Source organism: Rana temporaria, chromosome 8, assembly GCF_905171775.1.
Source record: "Rana temporaria chromosome 8, aRanTem1.1, whole genome shotgun sequence".
NCBI classification, from domain to species: domain Eukaryota; kingdom Metazoa; phylum Chordata; class Amphibia; order Anura; family Ranidae; genus Rana; species Rana temporaria.
In genome coordinates this window covers 9,934,785-9,959,027 of record NC_053496.1, presented here as the reverse complement: position 1 = coordinate 9,959,027, position 24,243 = coordinate 9,934,785, and the positions used below count along the sequence as shown (strand labels likewise).

General features: G+C 48.4%; 1 protein-coding gene across 2 annotated transcripts in view; it reads right to left on the bottom strand.

The window, feature by feature from the left end:
* R3HCC1L (R3H domain and coiled-coil containing 1 like) overlaps positions 1-24,243 on the bottom strand; it is a 78,255-nt gene that overhangs the window by 13,594 nt on the left and 40,418 nt on the right. For both annotated transcript variants that reach the window (XM_040361278.1, XM_040361277.1), the window contains exons 4-7: positions 19,659-22,314; positions 13,330-13,505; positions 11,642-11,712; positions 9,012-9,107 (exon numbers count right to left, since the gene is read on the bottom strand). In XM_040361278.1, coding sequence (XP_040217212.1) covers positions 9,012-9,107; positions 11,642-11,712; positions 13,330-13,505; positions 19,659-22,295 — 2,980 coding nt within the window. In that variant the 5' untranslated portion in view covers positions 22,296-22,314. The remainder of the gene's footprint in view (positions 1-9,011; positions 9,108-11,641; positions 11,713-13,329; positions 13,506-19,658; positions 22,315-24,243) is intronic.

Sequence of the window (24,243 nt, the reverse complement as noted above, 5' to 3'; positions counted from 1 at the left end):
CCTTTACCCTCAGCTTCTTTAGCAAGGCAGTGGTCATCTTGGAGGTGTGTTTGGGGTTGTTATGTTGGAATACTACCCTGCGGCCCAGTCTCTGAAGGGAGGGGATCACGCTCTGCTTCAGTATGTCACAGTACATGTTGGCATTCATGGTTCCCTCAATGATCTGAAGCCCCCCAGCACTCATGCAGCCCCAGACCATGACACCCCCACCACCATGCTTGACTGTAGACACACTTGTCTTTGTCCTCCTCACCTGGTCCCCCCCACACACGCCTGACACCATCTGACACCAAATACCTTTATCTTGGTCTCATCAGACCACAGGACACGGTTCCAGTAATCCATGTCCTTAGTCAGTTTTCTAAAGACAAGCAGTTTGCGGACTTTGTACTTTATCTTTAGAAGAGGCTTCCTTCTGGGACGACAGCCATGCAGACCCATTTGATGCAGTGTGCGGCGTATGGTCTGAGCACTGACAGGCTGACCCCCCACCCCTTCAACCTCTTCAGCAATGCTGGCAGCACTCATACGTCTATTTCCCAACCTCTGGATATGATGCTGAGCACGCGACCTCAATTTCTTTGGTGGACCATGGCGACCCCTGTTCTGAGGGGAACCCGTCCTGTTATACCGCTGTATGGCCACCGTGCTGCAGCTCAGTTTAGGGTCTTGGCAATGGCAATCTTCTTATATCCTCGGCCATCTTTATGTAGAGCAACAATTCTTTTTTTCAAATCCTCAGAGAGTTCATTGCCATGAGGTGCCATGTTGAACTTCCAGTGACCAGTAAGAAAGTGAGAGCGATGACACCAAATTTAACACCTGCTCCCCATTCACACTTGAGACCTTGTAACACTAACAAGTCACATGACACCGGGGAGGGAAAAGGACTAATTGGGCCCAATTTGGACATTTTCACTTAGGGGGGTGTCCTCACTTTTGTTGCCAGCGGTTTAGACATTAATGGCTGTGTGTTGAGTTATTTTGAGGGGACAGCAAATGTACACTGTTATACAAGCTGTACACTCACTACACAACATTGTAGCAAAGTGTCATTTCTTCAGTGTTGTCACATGAAAAGATAGAAAAAAAGATTTACACAAATGTGAGGGGTGTACTCAGGACAGGTTTCCTTTAAGAAATCTTTATTTTCAGGAAAAACACAACATTTTGTCTTCTACAAAAACCAATAAAATATCTGAAATTTCCATGAAACATTAAAGATAAAAACTGTAGCGAGTTCATAAATAACAAATACATCTCCGCTTAAAAGTTTGAGTGCCTAAAAACAGTGAAAATGCTAAAATATGCAAAACTGGAAACATGAAACACTTTTAAAACCTTTCCAAAACCAAAGGCATGCATTTAGAATTACGTATAGCTCCAACCTGCCGCGGCGCCCCCAATAGTGTAGATTCTACAGCGGGAACGTAAAGGAAACTTTATGTACTTTTCTGCATCATGCATGCAGCGGCCACTTTATGAGGTCCCTCTTGCTAGTCCCGGGTTGGACCCCCTTTGGCCTTCATTCTGGCAGAGATACAACAAGGTTTTGGAAACGTTCCTCAGAGTTTTGCTCCATAGTGACCTGATAACATCACACAGTTGCTGCAGATTTGTCGGCTGCACATCCGTGACGCCAATCTCCCGTTCCACCACATTTCCTGAGATCTGGTGAGTTTGGAGTCCATTGGAGGACATGGACCTCATTGTTCAGTGGTGAGATGATTGGAGATTTGTGACATTATCCTGCTGGGAGGAGCCATCAGAAGATGGGGACATTGTAGTCATAAAGGGATGGACATGGTCAGTAACAATACTCAGGTAGGTCGTGGTGTATAAATGATGCTCAATTGGTACCAAGGGGTTCAAAGTGTGCCAAGAAAATCTCCCCCACCACCAGCCTGACCCGGTGATACAAGGCAGGATGGATCCATTCGCCAAATTCTGACCCCTCCATCTGAATGTCGCAGCTGAAATCCAGACTCACCAGACCAGGCAAAAAAAAATAAATAAGATAAAACCAAACAACGCATACGAGAAACCAGCTGGTCCTGGGAGTAAATTAAGCCACCTCCGGGGATGTGTCCGGGAAGACGTAATTTAGTGGATAAAGTGGGCCGCTTCTGCGGATGTGCTCTAGAAGACATTTATGATGAAACGCACCAGCCAGAGGTCATCATGCAATCAGAGCCCTGGGAGTAAACTGGGCCGCTTCTGGGGGTTTGTGCCCTGGAAGACATCATTTATGATGAAACGTGTCGGACAGAGCCATCGTTCATGGTGTCCTCATGCATCCAGAGACCTGGGAGTAAAGTGGGCCGCTTCCAGGGGATGTGCCCTGGAAGACATCATTTATGATGAAACGTGTCGGACAGAGTCAGTGCTCATGATGTCATCATGCAGAGTCCTGGGATTAAAGTGGGCTGCTTCAAGGGAAGACATCATTTATGATGAAACGTGTCTGGCAGAGCCAACGTTCAGTTCATGATGTCATCACGCAGAGTCCTGGAAGTAAAATGATCGGCTACCTGGGAATGCGCCAGGGAAGACATAATTTATGATGAAACGTGTCGGGAAGAGCCAACATTCATAAGGTCATCACGTGATCGGGGGTCCAAAAGTGGCCCGCTTTACTCCCGGGACCGGCTGTTTTGCCATATGGGCCATATGGGTTTACCAATGTGCATTTTATTAACCGATTGAGTCTTTGTTTACAAGCGTGGCCCCCGGATGCGACGTCAAAACGTCACGCCCGGGCCTCCGACGGTCATAGAGATGACTGGTAACCATCCTATTACTGGAAATATCTACGATTGTCATCTGGCGGTGGCAGATTGATTCTACGGGTCCCTGATGGCACAAGAGAGCCCAGAGAAGCGCCAGATGGCAGCGAGAGGGGATGTCCCCTCCTGTAAGAACGATCTAGCGGCTGAACTGCCACTATGATCATTCTTATGGTGTAGGGAATCGCCGGCTGAAAAAGAGGATATCTGAATGATGCCTGTAGCTGCACCCATCAGATAGATATTCCAACTGAAAGTCAAAGACGTCATATGACGTACCTTGGCCTGGAAGTGGTGATTTACCCATAGATGAAAAATCAGAATGGGGTCATCAAGTTACTTTGCCTTTTTTTTTTTATTAACCACTTAAGGACCGCCTCCTGCACATTTACGTCGGCAGAATGGTACGGCTGGGCACATGTACGTACAGGAACGTCCCGCCGCGATCGGTCCCCGGAGCTGAAGAATGGGGAGAGCTGTATGTAAACACAGCTTCCCCGTTCTTCACTGCGGCGGCGTCATCGATCGTGTCATCCCTTTTATAGAGATTCACAATCCATGACGTCACACCTACAGCCACACCCCCCTACAGTTGTACACACACATGAGGTCACACATAACCCCATCAGCGCCTCCTTGTGGTTAACTCCCAAACTGCAACTGTCATTTTCACAGCAAAAAATGTGTCAAAATTGTCCGAAGTGTCCGCCATAATGTCACGAAAAAAAAAAATCGCTGATCGCCACCATTAGTAGTAAAAAAACAAAAAAAAAAAAATTAAAAACGATCCCCTATTTTGTAAACGCTATAAATTTTGCGCAAACCAAGCGATAAACACTTGTTGCGATTCTTTTTACCAAAAATATGTAGAAGAATACGTATCGGCCTAAAAACTGAGGAAAAAATAATGTTTTTTTATATATTTTTTGGGGATATTTATTATAGCAAAAAGTAAAAAATATTGCATTTTTTCAAAATTGTCGCTCTATTTTTGTTTATAGCGCAAAAAATAAAAACCGCAGAGGTGATCAAATGCCACCAAAAGAAAGCTCTATTTGTAGGAAAAAAAAGGATGTCAATTTTGTTTGGGAGCCACGGCGCACGACCGCGCAATTGTCAGTTAAAGCGACGCAGTGCCGAATCGCAAAAAACTGGCGGGGTCCTTTAGCTGCATTTTGGACCGGGTCTTAAGTGGTTAAATCCTCAAAACTTTCAGTTCTTTGACCAGTGCCACACCTGGACTATTTATCCAGCTTTAAAAAGGGAAAATGTAATGCTTTTTTGAAAATGCAAATATTCTGCTTCTCACGTCATTCCAAAAAAAATTAAGAAAAAAGCACACTAAAAATAGGCGGCTTGTTAAGAAAATTATATTTTGCGTTCCCCAAGAGGAGGACACCGCCAGGTCAAGATCACTGTTCTGCAGGAACAGAGATTCGGGGTTTGAAAGCGAGAAGATGAAGACAGTTCACAAATACTGAGCCACCAGAGATTTCCTCTCATGTCCTCCCTGTGATAGGAATTGCTGCTAAAAGCCAAACTTACAAAAATTGCTACATAAAAATAAAATCCCGAGTGTGAAACACCCACAAGGAAAAATTACGCATGGAGCAAATGACATCGGATTGTTTAAGTGTAAGTTCACCAGAAAATCTGTAAGGTGACCTTAAAGGGGTTGTAAAGGTAATTTTTTCCCCTAAATAGCTTCCTTTACCTTAGTCTTTTTGACCCCAGATCTCATATTTAAGAGGACCTGTCATGCATTTTTCTATTACAAGGGATGTTTACATTCCTTGTAATAGGAATAAAAGTGATACATTTTTTTTATTTTTTTATTTCAGTGTAAAAAATTATAAAACTAAATAAAAATAAGAAAACAAAAACATTTTTTTTTAAATCGCCCCGTCCCGACGAGCTCGCGCACAGAAGCTAACGCATACGTGAGCAGCGCCCGCATATGAAAACTGTGTTCAAACCACACAAGTGAGGTATCGGCGCGATCGTTAGAGCGGGAGCAATAATTCTAGCCCTAGACCTCTTCTGTAACTCAAAAAATGCAACCTGTAGAATTTTTTAAACGTCGCCTATCGAGATTTTTAAGGGTAAAAGTTTGACGCCATGCCACGAGCGGGCGCAATTTTTAAGCGTGACATGTTGGGTATCATTTTACTCAGCGTAACATTATCTTTCACAATATATAAAAAAAACGGGCAAAATTTATTGTTGTCTTATTTTTTAATTCAAAAAAGTGATTTTTTTTTCCCAAAAAAAGTGCGCTTGCAAGACCGCTGCGCAAATACGGTGTGACAAAAAGTATTGCAATGACTGCCATTTTATTCCCTAGGATGTCTGCTAAAAATAAATATATAATGTTTGGGGCTTCTGATTAATTTTCTAGCAAAAAAATTGTGATTTTTACATGGAGAGAAGTGCCAGAATAGGCCCGGTGGGCAAGTGGTTAAACTGGACTCCCCCCGTATCAGATTAACATTAATAAACATTAGTTTTTTTTTTACCAAAAACATGTAGTAGAATACATAGTGGCCTAAATTGATGAAGGCATTTTATTTACTTATTTTTTTTATATAGCAGAAAGAAAAATATATATATTTTTTTATAGAGAAAGAAAGAAAGAAAGAAAGAAAGAAAGAAAGAAAGAAAGAAAGAAAGAAAAAAAGAAAGAAAAAAAAAAAAAAAGAAAGAAAAAGAAATGAAAGAAAGAGAAAGAAAGAAAAGAGCATTTAATTTAGGTACAGCGCCGCACAATTGTTAAAGTATTGCAGTGCTGTATCGCAAAAAAAAAAAAAAACGCCTCCCCATAAAGGGGGGTAAATCTTCCACAGCTGAAGTGGTTAAAAAGTGGACTAGATAAAAAATGAACATTTTTCAAAATTGCACTTTTTTCAGTCCTGGAAAGATAGAAAAATAAGTAAAATGTGATCTGCCAATGTGCATCCCAAAGGGAGCACAGCATGAGAATCTCTGCGGGGGGGATGCTGTTTATTAGAGGGTCAGCTCCTTGTCATGACATTGGATGTCATTGCATTTCCATCTCCTGCGCCTAACGCACACGGAAATGTGTAAAGTGTGACTACTAGTCCCTGGAAGTATTATCTAAAAGGACATTTGGATTTAAAAGAAAGTTGGGTTATGATGTATTAATAGATGGCGTGTGGAAGTAGCACAACCCTTATTCCAGGAAACTCGGGGGCACCATGTAAAATCTACATAACTGAATGCAATAATTTGCAAATCTCAAACTCATTTTATTCACAATAGAAAACATATCAAATATTTAAACTGAGAACATGGACCATGTTAAGAAAAAAGAGGTAACTGAAATTTATGGCAGCAACAAGTCTCACAAAAAGTCAAGACAGGGCCATGTTTAGCACAGTATGGAGAAGTTGGTGTAGGGCAGGGGTGCAGAACCGCTGTCCGCCCTCTGATGTGACCCGCCACGTCTTGCTCTGAAATGGCAGGTCAGCAGGCCCAGATGGCGGGGTTCCGACCCGGTATCTCGGCGCATGGAGCAAAGAACGGAGCCGCTGCTCGAGGAAGCAGAGCCGATGCTTCCTGCATAGCGCCGGCTCCTTCACAGGCGGAGGGATACCAAATGCACTCCACCTGGGACAGGAAGCATAGGCTCTGCTCGCTACTGCAGCTGCATGCTTCTGTCACACTGATGCACGGGAACCCGCGATCTGGGACAGCAGCCAACAGTACCAGCCAGCAATACCCGCCAGCAATACACGCCAGCAGTACCCGTACCCAACAGCATTTCCAGACAGCAGCAGCCACCAGCCATAACCACCTGTGGGACAGCAGCAGCCAGCTGCAGGATTTCCTGAGGAAGAAGTGAAGATTGAGGTCAGTTGAGATGCAGGTAAACCGCTGTGCATCAGTGTGAAAGGGGCCTTAGGTCCCTTTCACATGATCAGGTCTGCCTGTGTTTTTCAGGTGGACCTAATCAGACCCTCCGTTCACCTCTATAGAGCGGCAGATGTAAACAGACTTGTGTCCATTTACACCCGCCTATCTGCAATCCTATCTGCTTAAAAAAAAACAAAAAAAAAAACAAACACAGAAGGGTGATCTGTCCCCTTTAGTCTGGGCAGATTGGAGGGCCCTTAGGGTAGAGCGGGCTGCGTCTGTGTCTGCTCTACATGTGCAGAGTGGACACAGACCTGCCATCCGCCCGCTAGGCTCATTGTGGCCCGCGACTGGTTACCAAGTCGCTAAAGAGGCCCTCGCTCCTCAAAAGGTTGGGTACCCCTGGTGTAGGGCCATGAAGAGCACAAAGTGGAGAAGGTGGTGTGGAGCCATGATTAGTACGGCGTGGAGAAGGTGGTGTGGAGCCATGATGAGCAGTGTGGAGAAGGTGGTGTGGAGCCATGATGAGCAGTGTGGAGAAGGTGGTGTGGAGCCATGATGAGCACAGTGTGGAGAAGGTGGTGTGGAGCCATGATGAGCAGTGTGGAGAAGGTGGTGTGGAGCCATGATGAGCAGTGTGGAGAAGGTGGTGTGGAGCCATGATGAGCAGTGTGGAGAAGGTGGTGTGGAGCCATGATTAGTACGGCGTGGAGAAGGTGGTGTGGAGCCATGATGAGCAGTGTGGAGAAGGTGGTGTGGAGCCATGATTAGTACGGCGTGGAGAAGGTGGTGTGGAGCCATGATGAGCAGTGTGGAGAAGGTGGTGTGGAGCCATGATGAGCAGTGTGGAGAAGGTGGTGTGGAGCCATGTTGAGCAGTGTGGAGAAGGTGGTGTGGAGCCATGATGAGCAGTGTGGAGAAGGTGGTGTGGAGCCATGACGAGCACAGTGTGGAGAAGGTGGTGTGGAGCCATGATGAGCAGTGTGGAGAAGGTGGTGTGGAGCCATGATTAGTACGGCGTGGAGAAGGTGGTGTGGAGCCATGATTAGCAGTGTGGAGAAGGTGGTGTGGAGCCATGATGAGCAGTGTGGAGAAGGTGGTGTGGAGCCATGATGAGCACAGTGTGGAGAAGGTGGTGTGGAGTCATGATGAGCACAGTGTGGAGAAGGTGGTGTGGAGCCATGATGAGCAGTGTGGAGAAGGTGGTGTGGAGCCATGATGAGCAGTGTGGAGAAGGTGGTGTGGAGCCATGATTAGTACGGCGTGGAGAAGGTGGTGTGGAGCCATGATTAGCACAGTGTGGAGAAGGTGGTGTGGAGCCATGATTAGTACGGCGTGGAGAAGGTGGTGTGGAGCCATGATTAGCACAGTGTGGAGAAGGTGGTGTGGAGCCATGATTAGTACGGCGTGGAGAAGTTGGGGCTGCAATATGCAAGGTCTAGAACCTGGATATACATCTTTCCAGATGTACAAGCTTCCCATTCCACACGCACTAATGTCCCCTCCCCCCATACCATCAGGGATGCCGGATTCTGAATTGTGTGCCGATAACGAGCCAGAAGGTCCCTCTCCTCTAGGTGATCCAGTGCAGAGAGGCCGCACTGCCACCGTACATGTAAACGAGGCGATTGCCAAGCAGGTTAAAGCATACTTGGCCGATGCCCGCGACAGCTGAAAATCACTAAACTTGACACAACTACGACATCGCTACTACAGTGATCTTCATTAGCTTCTGTGACTTTCGCCAAGCGGCCCGCCTGATGCATTCTGAGCAGAGGAGGTCAGCTGCTCAGCCACAGTGCCATTCACAGAATGCTTTCCATTGCAAAGCATTCTCTGACTGGAGGAGGCAAGGCGGCAATGTCAACTTTATTCTTTTAATGCAAAACCACAGACAGGTCTAATTTTGCTTTAGGGCTCTTTCACACGGAGCGGACTGTTTCTGGGTCCGCTCCGTGTGTCCACCAAAGTACAGCGGGGATCCCCGCTGAGCTGTCGGCGGAAAGGGCGGTCCCCGCACACAGTGCAGGGACGGCCCTGTCTCTGCTCCGCTGTCCCCTATGGGGGATCGGATGCAGACGTACCGTCTGTCCGTCTGCATCCGGTCCGTCCCACCGAACGGAAGAAAAATAGGGTTTCTTCTGTTCGGAAAAGCGGATCCCGACTGACGCGGACGCTAGCGGATGCTCCATCGGCTAACGGACGCGATCCCATAGGGATTCATTACAAGTCCGTTAACGGACTTGTAATGAGCGGACGAACGGTCCGCTAGTGTGAAAGGACCCTAAAGGCGAGGGACATAACAGAAGGAACTGAGAACAAAGAAATATCTATGTGTGCATTTCCTCTTACCTGCACACGCTCGGGCCTTGGCTCTGGATGCTTTGGTGGCCTGCGATATCGGCCGCACCTTCAACAAAGGATTTTTAGAGGACAACGCATCACGGGCTGCGGAAGAGAGGGAAACTCATTGAAGTCAGTTGTTCCTCATTAAAAATGTGCAACAAACAGGAAAAAAATATGAAAGGATTACAGTAATCAGTACATGGGACTGCTCTTGTGAGAAGAGCGGGGGCAGGAGAAGTCAATAATATTCTGTGGAACCTCGGATTGCGAGTAACGCGGTTAACGAGCGTTTCGCAATACGGGGGCGCTGTATTTTGAAAAATCTTAACTCGGTTTGCGGGTGTTGTCTCGAAAAACAAGTAGGATTCAGGCCAAAGTGGTTTGCAGTACCGCGTTTGGCCTGAGGTGGGGGGGGGGGGGCATTGGAGGATTCGGAAAGACTCGGAAATACTACGTTCCCGAGCCTTTCAGAGGTCAGCCGAGCTGTCCTCTGGCCTTTCCGGGTGTTTCCGAGGCTCTCTGGCCACATGCGGTATTGAAGTCTATTAGTTTCCATTGACTTCTATGGGGAAACTCGCTTTGATATGCAAGTGCTTTGGATTACAAGCATTCTCCTGGAACGGATTATGTTTACTGCACTAACAGGTGGGCTTGCTTGACAGTCGGCCATTCATTGGATGAAAACAAAGCTTCCTCCGATCGGCTGAGGTGGAGTTTGTGACATCTGAGCACTTCGCCAACTCAGCCAAATCAGAGGAAGCTTTGAATTCATGCATAGTATAACAAATCTTCCAATGAATGGCTGTGCCAGGACCTGGATTTAAACCTGCAACCTCTGCGGTGTCTGGTTGCGTCTCTTCTTGCAGTCACCTGAGATTCCCCCTGGACAATTCCTTGAATGATCTTGCCTTACCTATCGTTTCTGGTGAACCTTGAACTCTTTGCCCCTCCCATGAACTTCCCGATTTAAGCCATGCGTCTGCACTTCCTGTTTGCCAGATTATTGTGCTCACTCCACACTATGCTAAACATGGCCCCACACCTTGCTCTTTTCTCCTGCTGCCCACTTCTCCGCTACCGCTCATTACCGACCTTTGGGTTGTTCCTTGACTACGCATCTGCTTAATCTCAATCTGCAACTATCCCTTACTGACCTTTGGCTTGTTTCCTAAACTATGCATCTGCTTAATCCCAACCTGCAACTATTCCTTACTGACCACAATTCTGCTTAATCCCAATTTGAAAGTATTCCTTACTGATTTTTTGCTTGTTCCTCAGCAACGCTTCTGCTTAATCCCAATCTGCAACTATCCCCTATTGACCTTTGGCTTGTTTAAGGACTACACATCTGCCTAATACCAATCTGGAACTATCCCCTACTGACCTTTGGCTTTGTAACCGACTACACTTCTGCTTAATCACAATTTGCAACTATTCCTCAGCTACACTTCTGCTACTAGCCATCTGCAACTATCCCTTAGTGACCTTTGGCTTGTTTACTGGCTACACATCTGCTTAAGCCCAACCTGCAAATATTCCTTACTAACCCTTGGCTTGTCTACTGACTATGCATCTGCCTAATCCCTACCTGCAACTTTTCCTTACTGATTACGCATCAGTTTGATCCCAATCTGCAACTTTTCCTTACCGACCTCTGGCTTGTTTACCGACTATGCATCTGCTTAAAGCAGATGTCCGCTGAAAAAAAAAAATATTGAAAGCCAGCAGCTACAAAATACTGCAGCTGCCGACTTTTAAAATGAGGACACTTACCTGTCCTGGAGTCCAGCGCCATCCTCACCAGAGGACGAGCGATCGCTCGTCACTCTACTGACCCCCCCCCCCCCCCCACCATCCTCGGTGAGGGAACCAGGAAGTGAAGCGCTCCAGCTTCACTGCCCGCTTCTCTACGTCATGCCCGCAGTCTGCCCGAGACCGTGTGGCCGGTAGTGGGTGCAAATACCTGGCAAATATCTGCACCCCCTCCCCTCTGAAAGGTGTCAAATGTGACACCGGAGGTGGGGAGGGTTCCGATCAGTGGGAGTTCCACTTTAGGGTGGAGCTCCGCTTTAATCCCAACCTGTAACTATCCCTTACTGACCTTTGTCAGTTATTGACTATGCTTCTGCTTGATCCCTACCTGCTATATTTGCTACTGGCTCCCGACTTGCTCACCTCCTGGTGGGGTGATCCTGACAACAATGACCAGGTGCTAACACACAGCAAAGTCCATCTCCACCATCAGGATCTCTGGTGAACACTGGTTAATACGTAGACCCTGCGTCATCCACTGGGGTAATCTGCTTCTGTACTTATCCAGCTGGTCAGTGGAAGGCTCTCTACTGCTACTGGTCTCTGAGCCTGACTGTGACAGGCTGATCAGCTCTCAGCCCAAGAGTGAGATGGGAAGTCCTTATTCCACTGCTGGAACACAATTCTTTTTTTTTTCAAAAGGTGAACTTATCCTTTAAGGCCAATAATGACTGCTTGTCATTAAGGCTCAAGAAAGGTCCAAAATATTGAAATATACTAGATTCATGCACAGCCCAGTGGTTTTTGTCAAACCAAAACGTGAAGAGAAAATAATGATTTAGGCCCTTAAAAATAAAAAAATAAAAAATCGGAGCCTGCTGTACCTGGGATGTGACTGGCGAACACGCCCAGGGCATGTGTATCATCAACCCATTTCACGTCAAATCCTTTCTTCCTGGAGAGAAAAAGTGCAATGTCAGACACATTTCATGATTAGTCCGGAGAAGAAGAAGAACTACTTGGGTGCCACAATGGCTCAATGTACATTGATTTGGAAAGTTAGCGATTGGAAACCTTAGATTACAACCCATTCAAGTTTATAATAGAAACAAAAAAGGCAAAACATTTATGTATACCGTATTTGCCGGCGTATAAGATGACCTTTTGGATGCAAAAAAATGCATCCAAAGTCGGGGGTCGTCTTATACGCCGGTCTCCGTCAGGCTGCGTTTCAAAAGCTGCGCCTCCTCCTCAGACTTATCCGTAATAGGCGGAACACTCATTTTCCCAGCAGGGCCTCTGTTCAGTGTTCTGCCTATCAAGGATGCCTTCTCATTCTCGGACAAGAGGACATCCGTGATAGGCAGAACACTGAACAGAGGCCCTGCTGGGAAAATGAGTGTTCCGCCTATCACGGAACAGTCTGAGGAGGCGGCGCAGCTTTTGAATCATGGATGCCCACAGCCTGAAACATGGATGTCCACAGCAAAAAAAATGAGCGCTGAGCTGTGGAGGGGCTGGGAGCGGCCGTCTCAGGCTCTCGGCAGCTCGCTGAGAGGCTGAGACGCCTATCAGTCCAGGCACCTGGTGGATCCAGACTTTGTTGTGATGACGCGGCGCCTGGACTGATTCCAGTGACGTCAGTAGAGAGTGGACTTCAGACCACTCTCTGCTGAAAATGGGTCACAGGAGTGCAAAACTAATTGCACTCCTGTGACCCATAGGAGAAGCCCAGCCAAACGAGCTCCGGCTCCTTTAACTCCGTGGCGCCAACCGCACGCAAATATGCAGGCTGGGATGTGGGGTTCCAGCACCCTGCACCTCTGGGCCCCTTTACATTACACAGCACCCTGCACCCCTTTACATTACACAGCACCCTGCACCTCTGGACCCCTTTACATTACACAGCACCCTGCACCTCTGGACCCCTTTACATTACACAGCACCCTGCACCTCTGGGCCCCTTTACATTACACAGACACCTCCCTAACAGTTCTGGACCCCTCTTCATGTTACAGTGAGGGGGCGTGACATACGGCCTGCCGCGTATGCCTGGTATGCCCTATGGCCAGTCCGGGCCTGCAAATATGGCTGCAAATGCTTTTGCACCGAGCGGCCACATATTTGTGTGCATTAGCGCAAACATCGCTGTGTCCCGAGAGCGCACGCCCTGCACAGTTACACTGAACTTTCCGATCATGCGACTGCCGTGACAGCCAATCCCATGACCTTAAGCCCCGCCCCCCCTCGGCATGTAAAACCTCTAAAGGGGCCGTCAGCTTCAAGGGGTTAAAGTGGAACTAAACTCAGTTCCGTTTTGACACCAAGCAAGCAGATTTTTTATTTTTTTTTCCCCTTTTCAATTTTTTTTTTTTCTGCAGTAATAAGTGAAGTCTTGTTGCCAAAGGATTCAGCAGAGTGCCTCGCGTCTCTTAGCGCTATTAAATTAGCCCAATAATGTTTAAATAAGCCATTTTAAATCATATCCATTTGACAGAGACACTTAATATTCTTCGGTTCTGCATAATTAATGAGGACGAGGAGCGGCGCGGCATTAAGAGACGAGACTCACTGGTAAGTAGCAAACGCGCGGAGTAAATCCTCCGTCTTGAACTCAGCGGGGAAGTCATAGATCTCGATGACATGTGACAGTTCTGGATCATCCATGACTTCTTCTTGGGGCTCATAGTGATAATAGTTATATGGAGACTCCTCTCTGCTCTGCTGGCTCTCCCCCCTCGCTGTCAGCTAAGAGAGGAAAGGAAAAAAAAAAAAACACTCATGACATTTTCACAATGTAGAATAATAACCTGAACTAATTAAAACTGGTTACAGAGGATTATAACATAAAGGAAACGCACAGGGAAAACATGAGTTTAATTATCACCGAAATAACAACAACAACGCAAAATCATGTCTGCCACGAAAAGGTGAAGTGTCTATAAATTTATAGAGGATTTCCGACTTTAGATTGGGAAGCGAAACATTGAGTGACCGGGGTGGGGTGGGGGCTGGAGCTCCTGGAGGAAGGAGGAAGAGAACCCCACAGAGTGGGCAGATTGTAATCCCTGCTTCCAACCTTTTACATCAGTTGGATAATAGAAATAAGAATGACAGGTTCTCTTTATGGAGAGATCTGGGGGTCAAAAAGACCCCAAATTTCTTTAGATTTAAAAAAAAAATGTTCCTTAAAAAAAAATTCTCACAGCCTGGACCGGAAGGGACGTCAGGACATCGCTCCGGTCCTTGAAGGCCATAGAGTCGATCAGAGCGTTGACTTTTTTGATTGACTATGGAAGCAGCAAGCAAGCTGTTTCTCGGGCGAACCAGTGACGAATAGGGGGGGGGGGGGGGGGGGGGGGGGTTCCGTGTGCGGTCACGTCCCCTCCTGCCGTTCAGACCAGTTTCATGAGAAAGCTGGCCGCTTGCAGAAAAAAAGAAAAGGAAAAAAGAAAAAAGCATAAAAAACAGTGCCGAGATGTCCGGTATCTTCAGCCATAATCCGGTGTACAACTTGCAAACCACAACATATATTTACGCATTGCAGGCAAGTGATTAAAACATATTTTTTTTAATGCACAAACACAATACCCAATTTTTGGTAAAAAAAAAAAATAAATATATATAAATTTATTTTTAAAATATATTATACAATTTATTTTTAAAATATATTATATAAATTTTTAATATACATTATATAATTTATTTTTAATATATTATATACATTTTTAATATTTAATATATAGACATACCTGTAGCTAGCCTGGATATCTCCTAAACCTGCACAGTTTAGGAGATATCCCCCCGTGTGTGCGCATGTGTGATTGGCACATGCGCACTGAAGCAATGGCACGTTGTGCCGCTGCTTCAGTTAGCTGTGCCTTGACGAGTGACGTCATCGCGGCTCCGGCCAGTCACAGCGCCAGAGCCACGATGCCCGGAAGCAAGCGGAGATGTCCGCGGGCGGAGGGGGGGGGGGGGGTTAGGTCGAGGATGGCGGCGGGGGCTTTGATCTAAGGCAATACATAATGAGCTAGTATGCTATGCATAGCAACTCATTATGCCCTTGTCTTGTTTTTTTTTTTAAATAAAAACATGCATTTAAAAGGACTTTTAAGGGTTTACAACCACTTTAAAGGCAATGCTTTAAAAGCCATTATATTTACAGAGGAGGTCTAGAATTGCAGCCCATGATCCGACGTTCGCAAACAGCAATAGCCATGCGACAGGTACACTTTATGGAGGGATATGCTGTCTATAATACCCAAAATCCCTCCTCCGCACTTAAAATCATTAAATAATAATAATAATAATAATAATAAAATTAATAAAAATAATAATAATAAAAATAATAATAAAAATAATTAAAAAAAACCCACAAGATTGGTGAGATGAAATGCTTTTGAGTCTTAAAAATGCCACCGTTTACAGCCATTTAAACCGAAGCGATGGAAGGTCATCACTTCCGGGTTACCAAAGCCCAGAGCCAAACAAATCACTAGCTGGTCGATCAGGAGATCCCAGTGCAGCCGCAGAGCGCGGCGCTGGGTTGCCTGCGGGTGTATGTCCCCTCCTGCTGCATGTAAAAGCAATCCACCTGCTGGGATTGCTTTTACAAGAGAGTCGACCACCATTTAAAAAAAAAAAAAAAAAAATGAAACTGGATGTTTCCCACAACTCTTCTGGTTCAAAAGATCATAATGCCTGATGACGTGTTTCAGAGGACACGTAGCCCTTCTTCAGAGCAACACTGGTCTGAGCGCCCCATCTTTTCATATATATAACCTCTGACCAGTCCCTCCCACTAAGGGAATGGGAGAGGAGAGTGGGGTCAGAATAGAAGAACACCAAGGATCACTCTACAGAGCGTTCTCAAAAAGGTGTAAACAACAACAACTCATATACTCTTTAAGAAAGGCCTGGATACGTTCCTAAATGTACATAATATAACTGGGTACTGACATTTATAGGTAAAATTGATCCGGGGAAAATCCGTTGGCCTCTCAGGGAATCAGGAAGGGATTTTTTCCCCTGCTGTAGCAAATTGGATCATGCTTTGCTTTTTTTTTTTGCCTTCCTCTGGATCAACTGTGGGTATAGAATTGGGTATATGGGATTGTACGATTTTATATATATTTTTTTTTTTTAATCCACTTCTTTGATTTTCTTATTTCATACATAGATGTGCCTATTCGGCATCCATTACATTTCATTTGACATACATTTTTACCACATTATTCCACATTTTTATATTCCTATAATATTCCAATGTACGTCTGTATCTTTTTTTTTTATATCCCCCCCCCCCTCCCCTCCTCTGCACTCTACATAGAAAATCTGTCCGTCACTAATTTTGGTGGTGCAACACTCACATCTCTCAACCAGGAATACCAAATCTCCTCAAATTTACCCTCTGCTTACCTTCGTTTATAAGGCAGGTGTTCTCTTCCCAACAGGGAGTTGACATATGCAATCCATTGCTTCCCTGTGGGGACCCCCGGGGCCATCCAGTAACGTGCAATGAGTTTTCTTGCCAAATACAACAGTCTGTCAGTCGATGGCCCTTAATAGGTATACTAAAGGGTCCAATGGGACTGGTACCTGTGCCACTCTAGTGATACACTGTGATACTTCCTTCCAAAACCTGTGAAGCTTTGGGCATCTCCAAATCAGATGTATGAAATCCCCCTGCTGGACTTTACACTTTGGGCACATAGGGGTATCCCTTCTTCCCCATCTATGTAGTTGAGGCGCTGTTCTATATTTATGGTTGAACTAAATGGACTTGTGTTTTTTTTTCAACCTGACTAACTATGCAAGTTTTGAAGTATATACAGTGTCGCTCTGAAGAAGAGGGCATGTCCCCCGAAACACGTCAGCCGGTATTATGATGTGCTTTCAACTAGGGTTGTCCCGATACCGATACTAGTATCGGTATCGGGACCGATTCCGAGTTTTTTCGGCGGTACTCAGACGCCGATACCCCGCCCCGATACATAAATAGAATACTTGCCGCCGACCGCCGCCGCCGCCCGCCGCCGAACGCCGCCCGCCGCCACGAAACGCCGTAATCCGCCGCCATTCGCCTCATCCCCGCTGCCGCCGACTCTGTAATACGGGCGGGAACATTACAGCTTTGAATAGCTGTAATGATTCGCACCACGCATAGACACTCCCCCTCGCTCGGGTGAACTGTCCAATCCCGAGCGAGGGGGAGTGTCTATACGCAAGGGCGGCGCCAATCATAACAGAGATTCAAAGTTGTAATGTTCCCGCCCGTATTACAGAGTCGGCGGCAGCGGGGATGCAGGTAAGCGTGACATGGCTGGATGGGGGGAGACGCTGGATGGGGGGAGACGCTGGCTGGATGGGGGGTGACGCTGGCTGGATGGGGGGACGCTGGCTGGATGGGGGGGACGCTGGCTGGATGGGGGGTGACGCTGGCTGGATGGGGGGTGACGCTGGCTGGATGGGGGGTGACGCTGGCTGGATGGGGGGAGACGCTGGCTGGATGGGGGGAGACGCTGGCTGGATGGGGGGAGACGCTGGCTGGATGGGGGGTGACGCTGGCTGGATGGGGGGGTGACGCTGGCTGGATGGGGGGGACGCTGGCTGGATGGGGGGAGACGCTGGCTGGATGGGGGGAGACGCTGGCTGGATGGGGGGAGACGCTGGCTGCATGGGGGGAGACGCTGGCTGGATGGGGGGTGACGCTGGCTGGATGGGGGGTGACGCTGGCTGGATGGGGGGGGGACGCTGGCTGGATGGGGGGGGACGCTGGCTGGATGGGGGGGGACGCTGGCTGGATGGGGGGGGGACGCTGGCTGCATGGGGGGGGACGCTGGCTGCATGGGGGGTGACGCTGGCTGCATGGGGGGTGACGCTGGCTGCATGGGGGGTGACGCTGGCTGCATGGGGGGTGACGCTGGCTGCATGGGGGGTGACGCTGGCTGCATGGGGGGTGACGCTGGCTGCATGGGGGGTGACGCTGGCTGCATGGGGGGTGACGCTGGCTGCATGGGGGGGTGACAATGGATGCATGGAGGGTGACAATGGCTGGGGGAATACATTGCTGGATGGGGGGTGACAATGGCTGCATGGGGGGTGACGCTGGCTGCATGGGGGGTGACAATGGCTGCATGGGGGGTGACGCTGGCTGCATGGGGGGGTGACAATGGCTGCATGGGGGGGTGACAATGGCTGCATGGAGGGTGACAATGGCTGGGGGAATACATTGCTGGATGGGGGGTGACGCTGGCTGCATGGGGGGTGACAATGGATGCATGGAGGGTGACAATGGCTGGGGGAATACATTGCTGGATGGGGGGTGACAATGGCTGCATGGGGGGCGACGCTGGCTGGATGGGGGGTGACGCTGGCTGCATGGGGGGTGACGCTGGCTGCATGGGGGGGTGACGCTGGCTGCATGGGGGGGTGACAATGGATGCATGGGGGGGTGACAATGGCTGGGGGAATACATTGCTGGATGGGGGGTGACGCTGGCTGCATGGGGGGTGACGCTGGCTGCATGGGGGGTGACGCTGGCTGCATGGGGGGTGACGCTGGCTGCATGGGGGGTGACAATGGCTGGGGGAATACATTGCTGGATGGGGGGTGACGCTGGCTGGATGGGGGGTGACAATGGCTGCATGGGGGGTGACAATGGCTGGGGGAATACATTGCTGGATGGGGGGTGACAATGGCTGGATGGGGGGATACATTGCTGCATGGGGGGAGACAATGGCTGGATGGGGGGTGACGCTGGCTGGATGGGGGGTGACGCTGGCTGGATGCATGGGGGGTGACGCTGGCTGCATGGGGGGTGACGCTGGCTGCATGGGGGGTGACGCTGGCTGCATGGGGGGTGACGCTGGCTGCATGGGGGGTGACGCTGGCTGCATGGGGGGTGACAATGGCTGGGGGAATACATTGCTGGATGGGGGGTGACGCTGGCTGGATGGGGGGTGACAATGGCTGCATGGGGGGTGACAATGGCTGGGGGAATACATTGCTGGATGGGGGGTGACAATGGCTGGATGGGGGGATACATTGCTGCATGGGGGGAGACAATGGCTGGATGGGGGGTGACGCTGGCTGGATGGGGGGTGACGCTGGCTGGATGGATGGGGGGTGACGCTGGCTGGATGGATGGGGGGTGACGCTGGCTGCATGGGGGGTGACGCTGGCTGCATGGGGGGTGACGCTGGCTGCATGGGGGGTGACGCTGGCTGCATGGGGGGTGACGCTGGCTGCATGGGGGGTGACGCTGGCTGCATGGGGGGTGACGCTGGCTGCATGGGGGGTGACGCTGGCTGCATGGGGGGTGACGCTGGCTGCATGGGGGGTGATGCTGGCTGGATGGGGGGATACATGGCTGCATCTGTGGGGGGACATCGCTGCATTTGGGGACACATTTTTAAAAAAGTATCGGTATTCGGTATCGGCGACTACTTGAAAAAAAAGTATCGGTACTCGTACTCGGTCCTAAAAAAGTGGTATCGGGACAACCCTACTTTCAACCAGAAGAGTTGCATTGTATGCAAGACCGCTCGGTTCCTTGGTTTACATACAACGTTGTTACAACATTTGCTTCTGCTAGTATGTAGTCTGTTTATCCTTCAATAACGTGCTGTTGATAAGCATTTGCACCCCTTTTTGTTTGAAGGTTCAGAATACATACATTGCTTTTGATTTGCCAAAACTGTATGGTATATATATATATATATATATCTTGCCAGAGCTTTCAAAAAGGTGCTCAATGAACAGCTGTGCAATCAATACAGATATACTGGGGCACCAAATCTAAAGAAAAGTTGACTGTTTGCAATTTTGTTTTAGCAAATCCCAACATTAATCCTGACTAGAGTGCTGCAAAAATCAAGGCTGAACTTCAAGCATTACCTCTTCCACAAGTTGAGGATCGACAATTTCCCCTTCATCATTGAAAAGGGAGTCCCAGCTCTCCTCCTCCTCGTTGGCTGCGGCAGAAGTAGTCACCTTCTCTGGTGTTTCCATAGCGATCGCAGTTTGGCTTCCCATAGAGCCGTCCTTTGGCGCAGCTTTACTCCCCTCCAGTTCACAGTCGGTTCCAGTTGAAGGGTCTTCTTTCAGACCACAAGAACTTTGGAAGAGTTCCCTTGAGTTTGTACAACCATCAGGCCTTGACTCCACATTCTGCACGCTTATCGCGTTTCCATCTTCCTCAATGGCAGATGGCACACTCTCCTCGAAGGTCACCTGCGCTGATAATTCTGCAGGGTCAACGGTTGTAGAACTTGCCACCAGTTCCATGGTCTCCAGAGAGGAAACCTGTTCTACCACTGCCAGGGGGATTTGCTTACTGTCCAAAGAGGGCATAGTCCTTGAAGGCCCTTCTTCCATGCTTGACCCATCTGGTAATTGCTCTGCATTGGCTGCAGACAGATTTGGTTCTGCATTGACCATAGCTGATAGACCCTCTATAAATGGTTTCTCTAACAAGGGATTATCCGAGATTTCTCCACTGTTTCCAGTTATGTGCTGTATAGATACATGGGGAAAACCACCATTCTCACCCTCTCCAACATCTTCACTCAGATTCTCTACTCCAATGTGCAACGTATTACTGTGTGCAGACAATTCACATTTATAAATGCCATCTAATCCACCTGCATGGCTTTCAGACCTACATGCTTCAGAATCAGCGATGTGTTCATATGCAGCTCTGATGCTGGGTTCAATAGCACCCAGTACGGCACAGTTATCCTCCTCTTCAGCTCTGATGCTGGGCTCCTTAGCACCCAGTACATCATGGTTATCCTCCTCTGCAGCTCTGATGCTGGGTTCAATAGCACCCAGTACATCACGGTTATCCTCCTCTTCAGCTCTGATGCTGGGTTCAATAGCACCCAGTACATCACGGTTATCCTCCTCTTCAGCTCTGATGCTGGGCTCAATAACACCCAGTACGGCACAGTTATCCTTCTCTTCAGCTCTGATGCTGGGCTCAATAACACCCAGTACGGACAAGTTATCCTCCTCTTCAGCTCTGATGCTGGACTCAATAGCACCCAGTACATCACGGTTATCCTCCTCTGCAGCTCTGATGATGGGTTCAATAGCACCCAGTACGGCACTATTAGCCTCCTCTTCAGCTCTGATGCTGGACTCAATAGCACCCAGTACATCACAGTTATCCTCCTCTGCAGCTCTGATGCTGGGTTCAATAGCACCCAGTACGGCACAGTTATCCTCCTCTTCAGCTCTGATGCTGGACTCAATAGCACCCAGTACATCACAGTTATCCTCCTCTGCAGCTCTGATGCTGGGTTCAATAGCACCCAGTACGGCACAGTTATCCTCCTCTTCAGCTCTGATGCTGGACTCAATAGCACCCAGTACATCACGGTTATCCTCCTCTGCAGCTCTGATGCTGGGCTCAATAGCACCCAGTACGGCACAGTTATCCTCCTCTTCGGCTCTGATGCGGTGTTCAGTAGCACCAAGTACGGCATGGTTATCCCCCTCTGCAGCTCTGATGCTGGGCTCAATAACACACAGTACGGCACAGTTATCCTCCTCTGCAAGCTCCCAGACCTTCTCTGCTATTGCAGGAGGGGAATCCAATTCTCCTCCAGCAATACTTTCAGGCTTTTTATAGAGGGTGACATGAGCTGTGTTATCTGAATCGCCTAGGCAGACTGCAAGCTGTCCAGGTGGATCCCTAACAATGTCACTCGTGGCAATGACTTCTGTGCAGTCTGTGCCAGGGAATAAAGCAGCTTTTTGAGTCATGTTTTCTACATTGTGTGTTTTGGGTTCACAGCTATGAAGTACGTTCTTCGTCGTTAAATCCATCATTCCCTGCCGACATGTAAACTCTGAGCCCCCTGTCACCTGGTCTTGGGTGCTTGATAGTAAGTCTATAGGTTTGGACTGCCTGGGATCCCCTATACGCCCATCTGATGGAGACGCCTCTCTAGACTGACACCTTCCCTGATCTTCTGCTTTTATCATCATCCTGTCTCGCTCCAATGTTCTTTCTGCTGACCTCTGTGTTGCATTTTCATGCTGCTCTCCTAGACGAATGGAAGACCTGCTATGGACATCAAACTGTTCCTCTTCCTTTGATGAAGAGGTTGCGGCAGAGGGAACGAGGCGGGATTCCTGCACACAGTTCTGTACTGAGCCCAATGACAAAGTTTCCTCATTGAGGACTAGGTTACCAACACCCTCACACAAGGAATCCCTTCCAGCACCCTCTGTTCCGGTGCAGACCGGCTCCCTGTCTTCTTTGTGCTGAGGGTTTGTATTTGGATCGGGGGATTTAGCATTTTTACCACTCCTTCGTTTCCCATGTTCATGGAGCCGAGAAACAGAGTAAGCTTTGATGTTCTTGGGTCGCCTCTGGATTGGAGATTCGGCAATAGGAGATTCGGGAATAGGAGCAGGTAGGTGTTCAGCGTCTGCTCCGCTGGGTGGCTCATCTATATTGCGCCTGGCTTTGGGCACATACAAGGCCTGGTCAGGTCTTCGAGGTCGATTGCGGCATTTGTCCATGTTGACCTGTATGACGTGCCTGTGAAGAAAACATAAAAATGTATTATGTGGTGCTTGTGTAAAGAGTTTACAGGCTAAAGTTGAGCACATACAATAGAGGACTGATGGTGTATCTGGTGGACTGCGATCAGACACCAGAACCAACATATCATAGGGAGGTGGACTCCGATCAGACACCAGAACCAACATATCATAGGGAGGTGGACTCTGATTGGACAGCGGGGCCAACATACCACAGAGGGAGATGGACTCAGAACAGACCTTGGGGCCAACATATCTCAGACGGAAGAGTCTATAAACCCAAACAACCCCATCCGGTCCTCTCATGGATTACACTAGATGTACCTGCCTAGTAAAAAGGTCTTTATAGAGGAATCGCACACAAGCCAGGCAACTGTGCATATGTATGTATAGGTTATACAGGCCAGAAACTGAAAACGTGATTACATTTTCCTATTCAAATTATTAAATACATTTTTCTAATAGGAAATGTACCTTTGCCCCTACAAGCAAGCAGAGCAGCAGGGGAGACAATGGAAGGCAAGTATAGTCAGAAAGTAGGCAGAACTGGCTCTGCCATCAAAACTACTCTGGAACCGGCTGGGGACCCATACTACTCTGGAACCCCTGTTTTTCTCTCAAAAAACCCACCCAAAATACTCTGGAAACGGCTGGGGACCCCCCTCCCCCTTCTACTCTGAAACCGGCTGGGGACCCATTCCCCCTTCTACTCTGGAACCAGCCATACTACTCTGGACCCCCACTCCCATCTACTCTGGAACCGGCTGGAACCCCTGTTTTTCTCTGGAAACCCCCCCAAACTATTCTTGAACCGGCTGGGGACCCCCTTCTACTCTGGAACTGGCTGGGGACCCCCCCTTCTACTCTGGAAATGGCAAGGGACCCCCCCCCCTTCTACTCTGGAACTGGTTGGGGACCCATACTTCTCTGGACCCCCATCTACTCTGGTACCGGCTGGAACCCGTTTTTCTCTGGAACCCCCCCCCCCAAAACTATTCTGGAACCGGCTGGGGACCCCCTTCTACTCAGGAAACGGCTGGGGACCCCCCCCCTTCTACTCTAGAACTGTCTGGGGACCCATACTACTCTGGACCCCCACCTCATCTACTCTGGAACAGGCTGGAACCCCTGTTTTTCTCTGGAAACCCCCCCAAACTACTCTGGAACCTGCTGGGTACCCCCTTCTACTCTGTAACACCTCAAACTACTCTGGATTTGGCTGCGGACCCTCTTCTACTCTGGAACCACCCATACTACTCTGGAAACACCTGGGGACCCATACTGCTCGGACCCCCATCTACTCTGGAACCCCTGTTTTTCTCTGGAAACCCCCCCCAAACTACTCTCGAAGCGGCTGGGGACCCCCTTCTACACTGGAACCCCCCCCAAAGGAGCACACTGCCAATACCTGCAAGTATAAGACATTTCCCTTTTGCTCCTACAAGCAGAGCAGCAGACAATAGAAGGCAAGTATATAGTCCTATAGAAGGCAGAGGATTTAACATGTAAAGTACGGCTTCACTTTAAACTGGTACTTTCTAGAGAACATTAACAGGCCGCTGACTGATTAGGTTTATTCCCGGAGTTACTGTGGGGAAAAAAATGAATTTATTAAGCCAGTTAAACGATTAGGCTGCATAGAAAACAATAAGAATAATAATAAAGCTGCAGATCCCGGGAGGAGGAGAGCTGTGCCGTCATCTGCCAGATCACTTCACCCCGATAATTACATTCATTTTATATTATAACAAACATCTCAGCGAGGGGTCCCATCATCTCAGACGCTTCTGAATGAGGAGGAAATTGCAGAGATATCAGCTTCATTTAGTCGTACAATTCTCATCTCAATAGATGGAATCATATCTGACAATATCGGGAGATCCAACATTTCTCCAAACAATCGCACAATCAGAACCAGCGATCCATT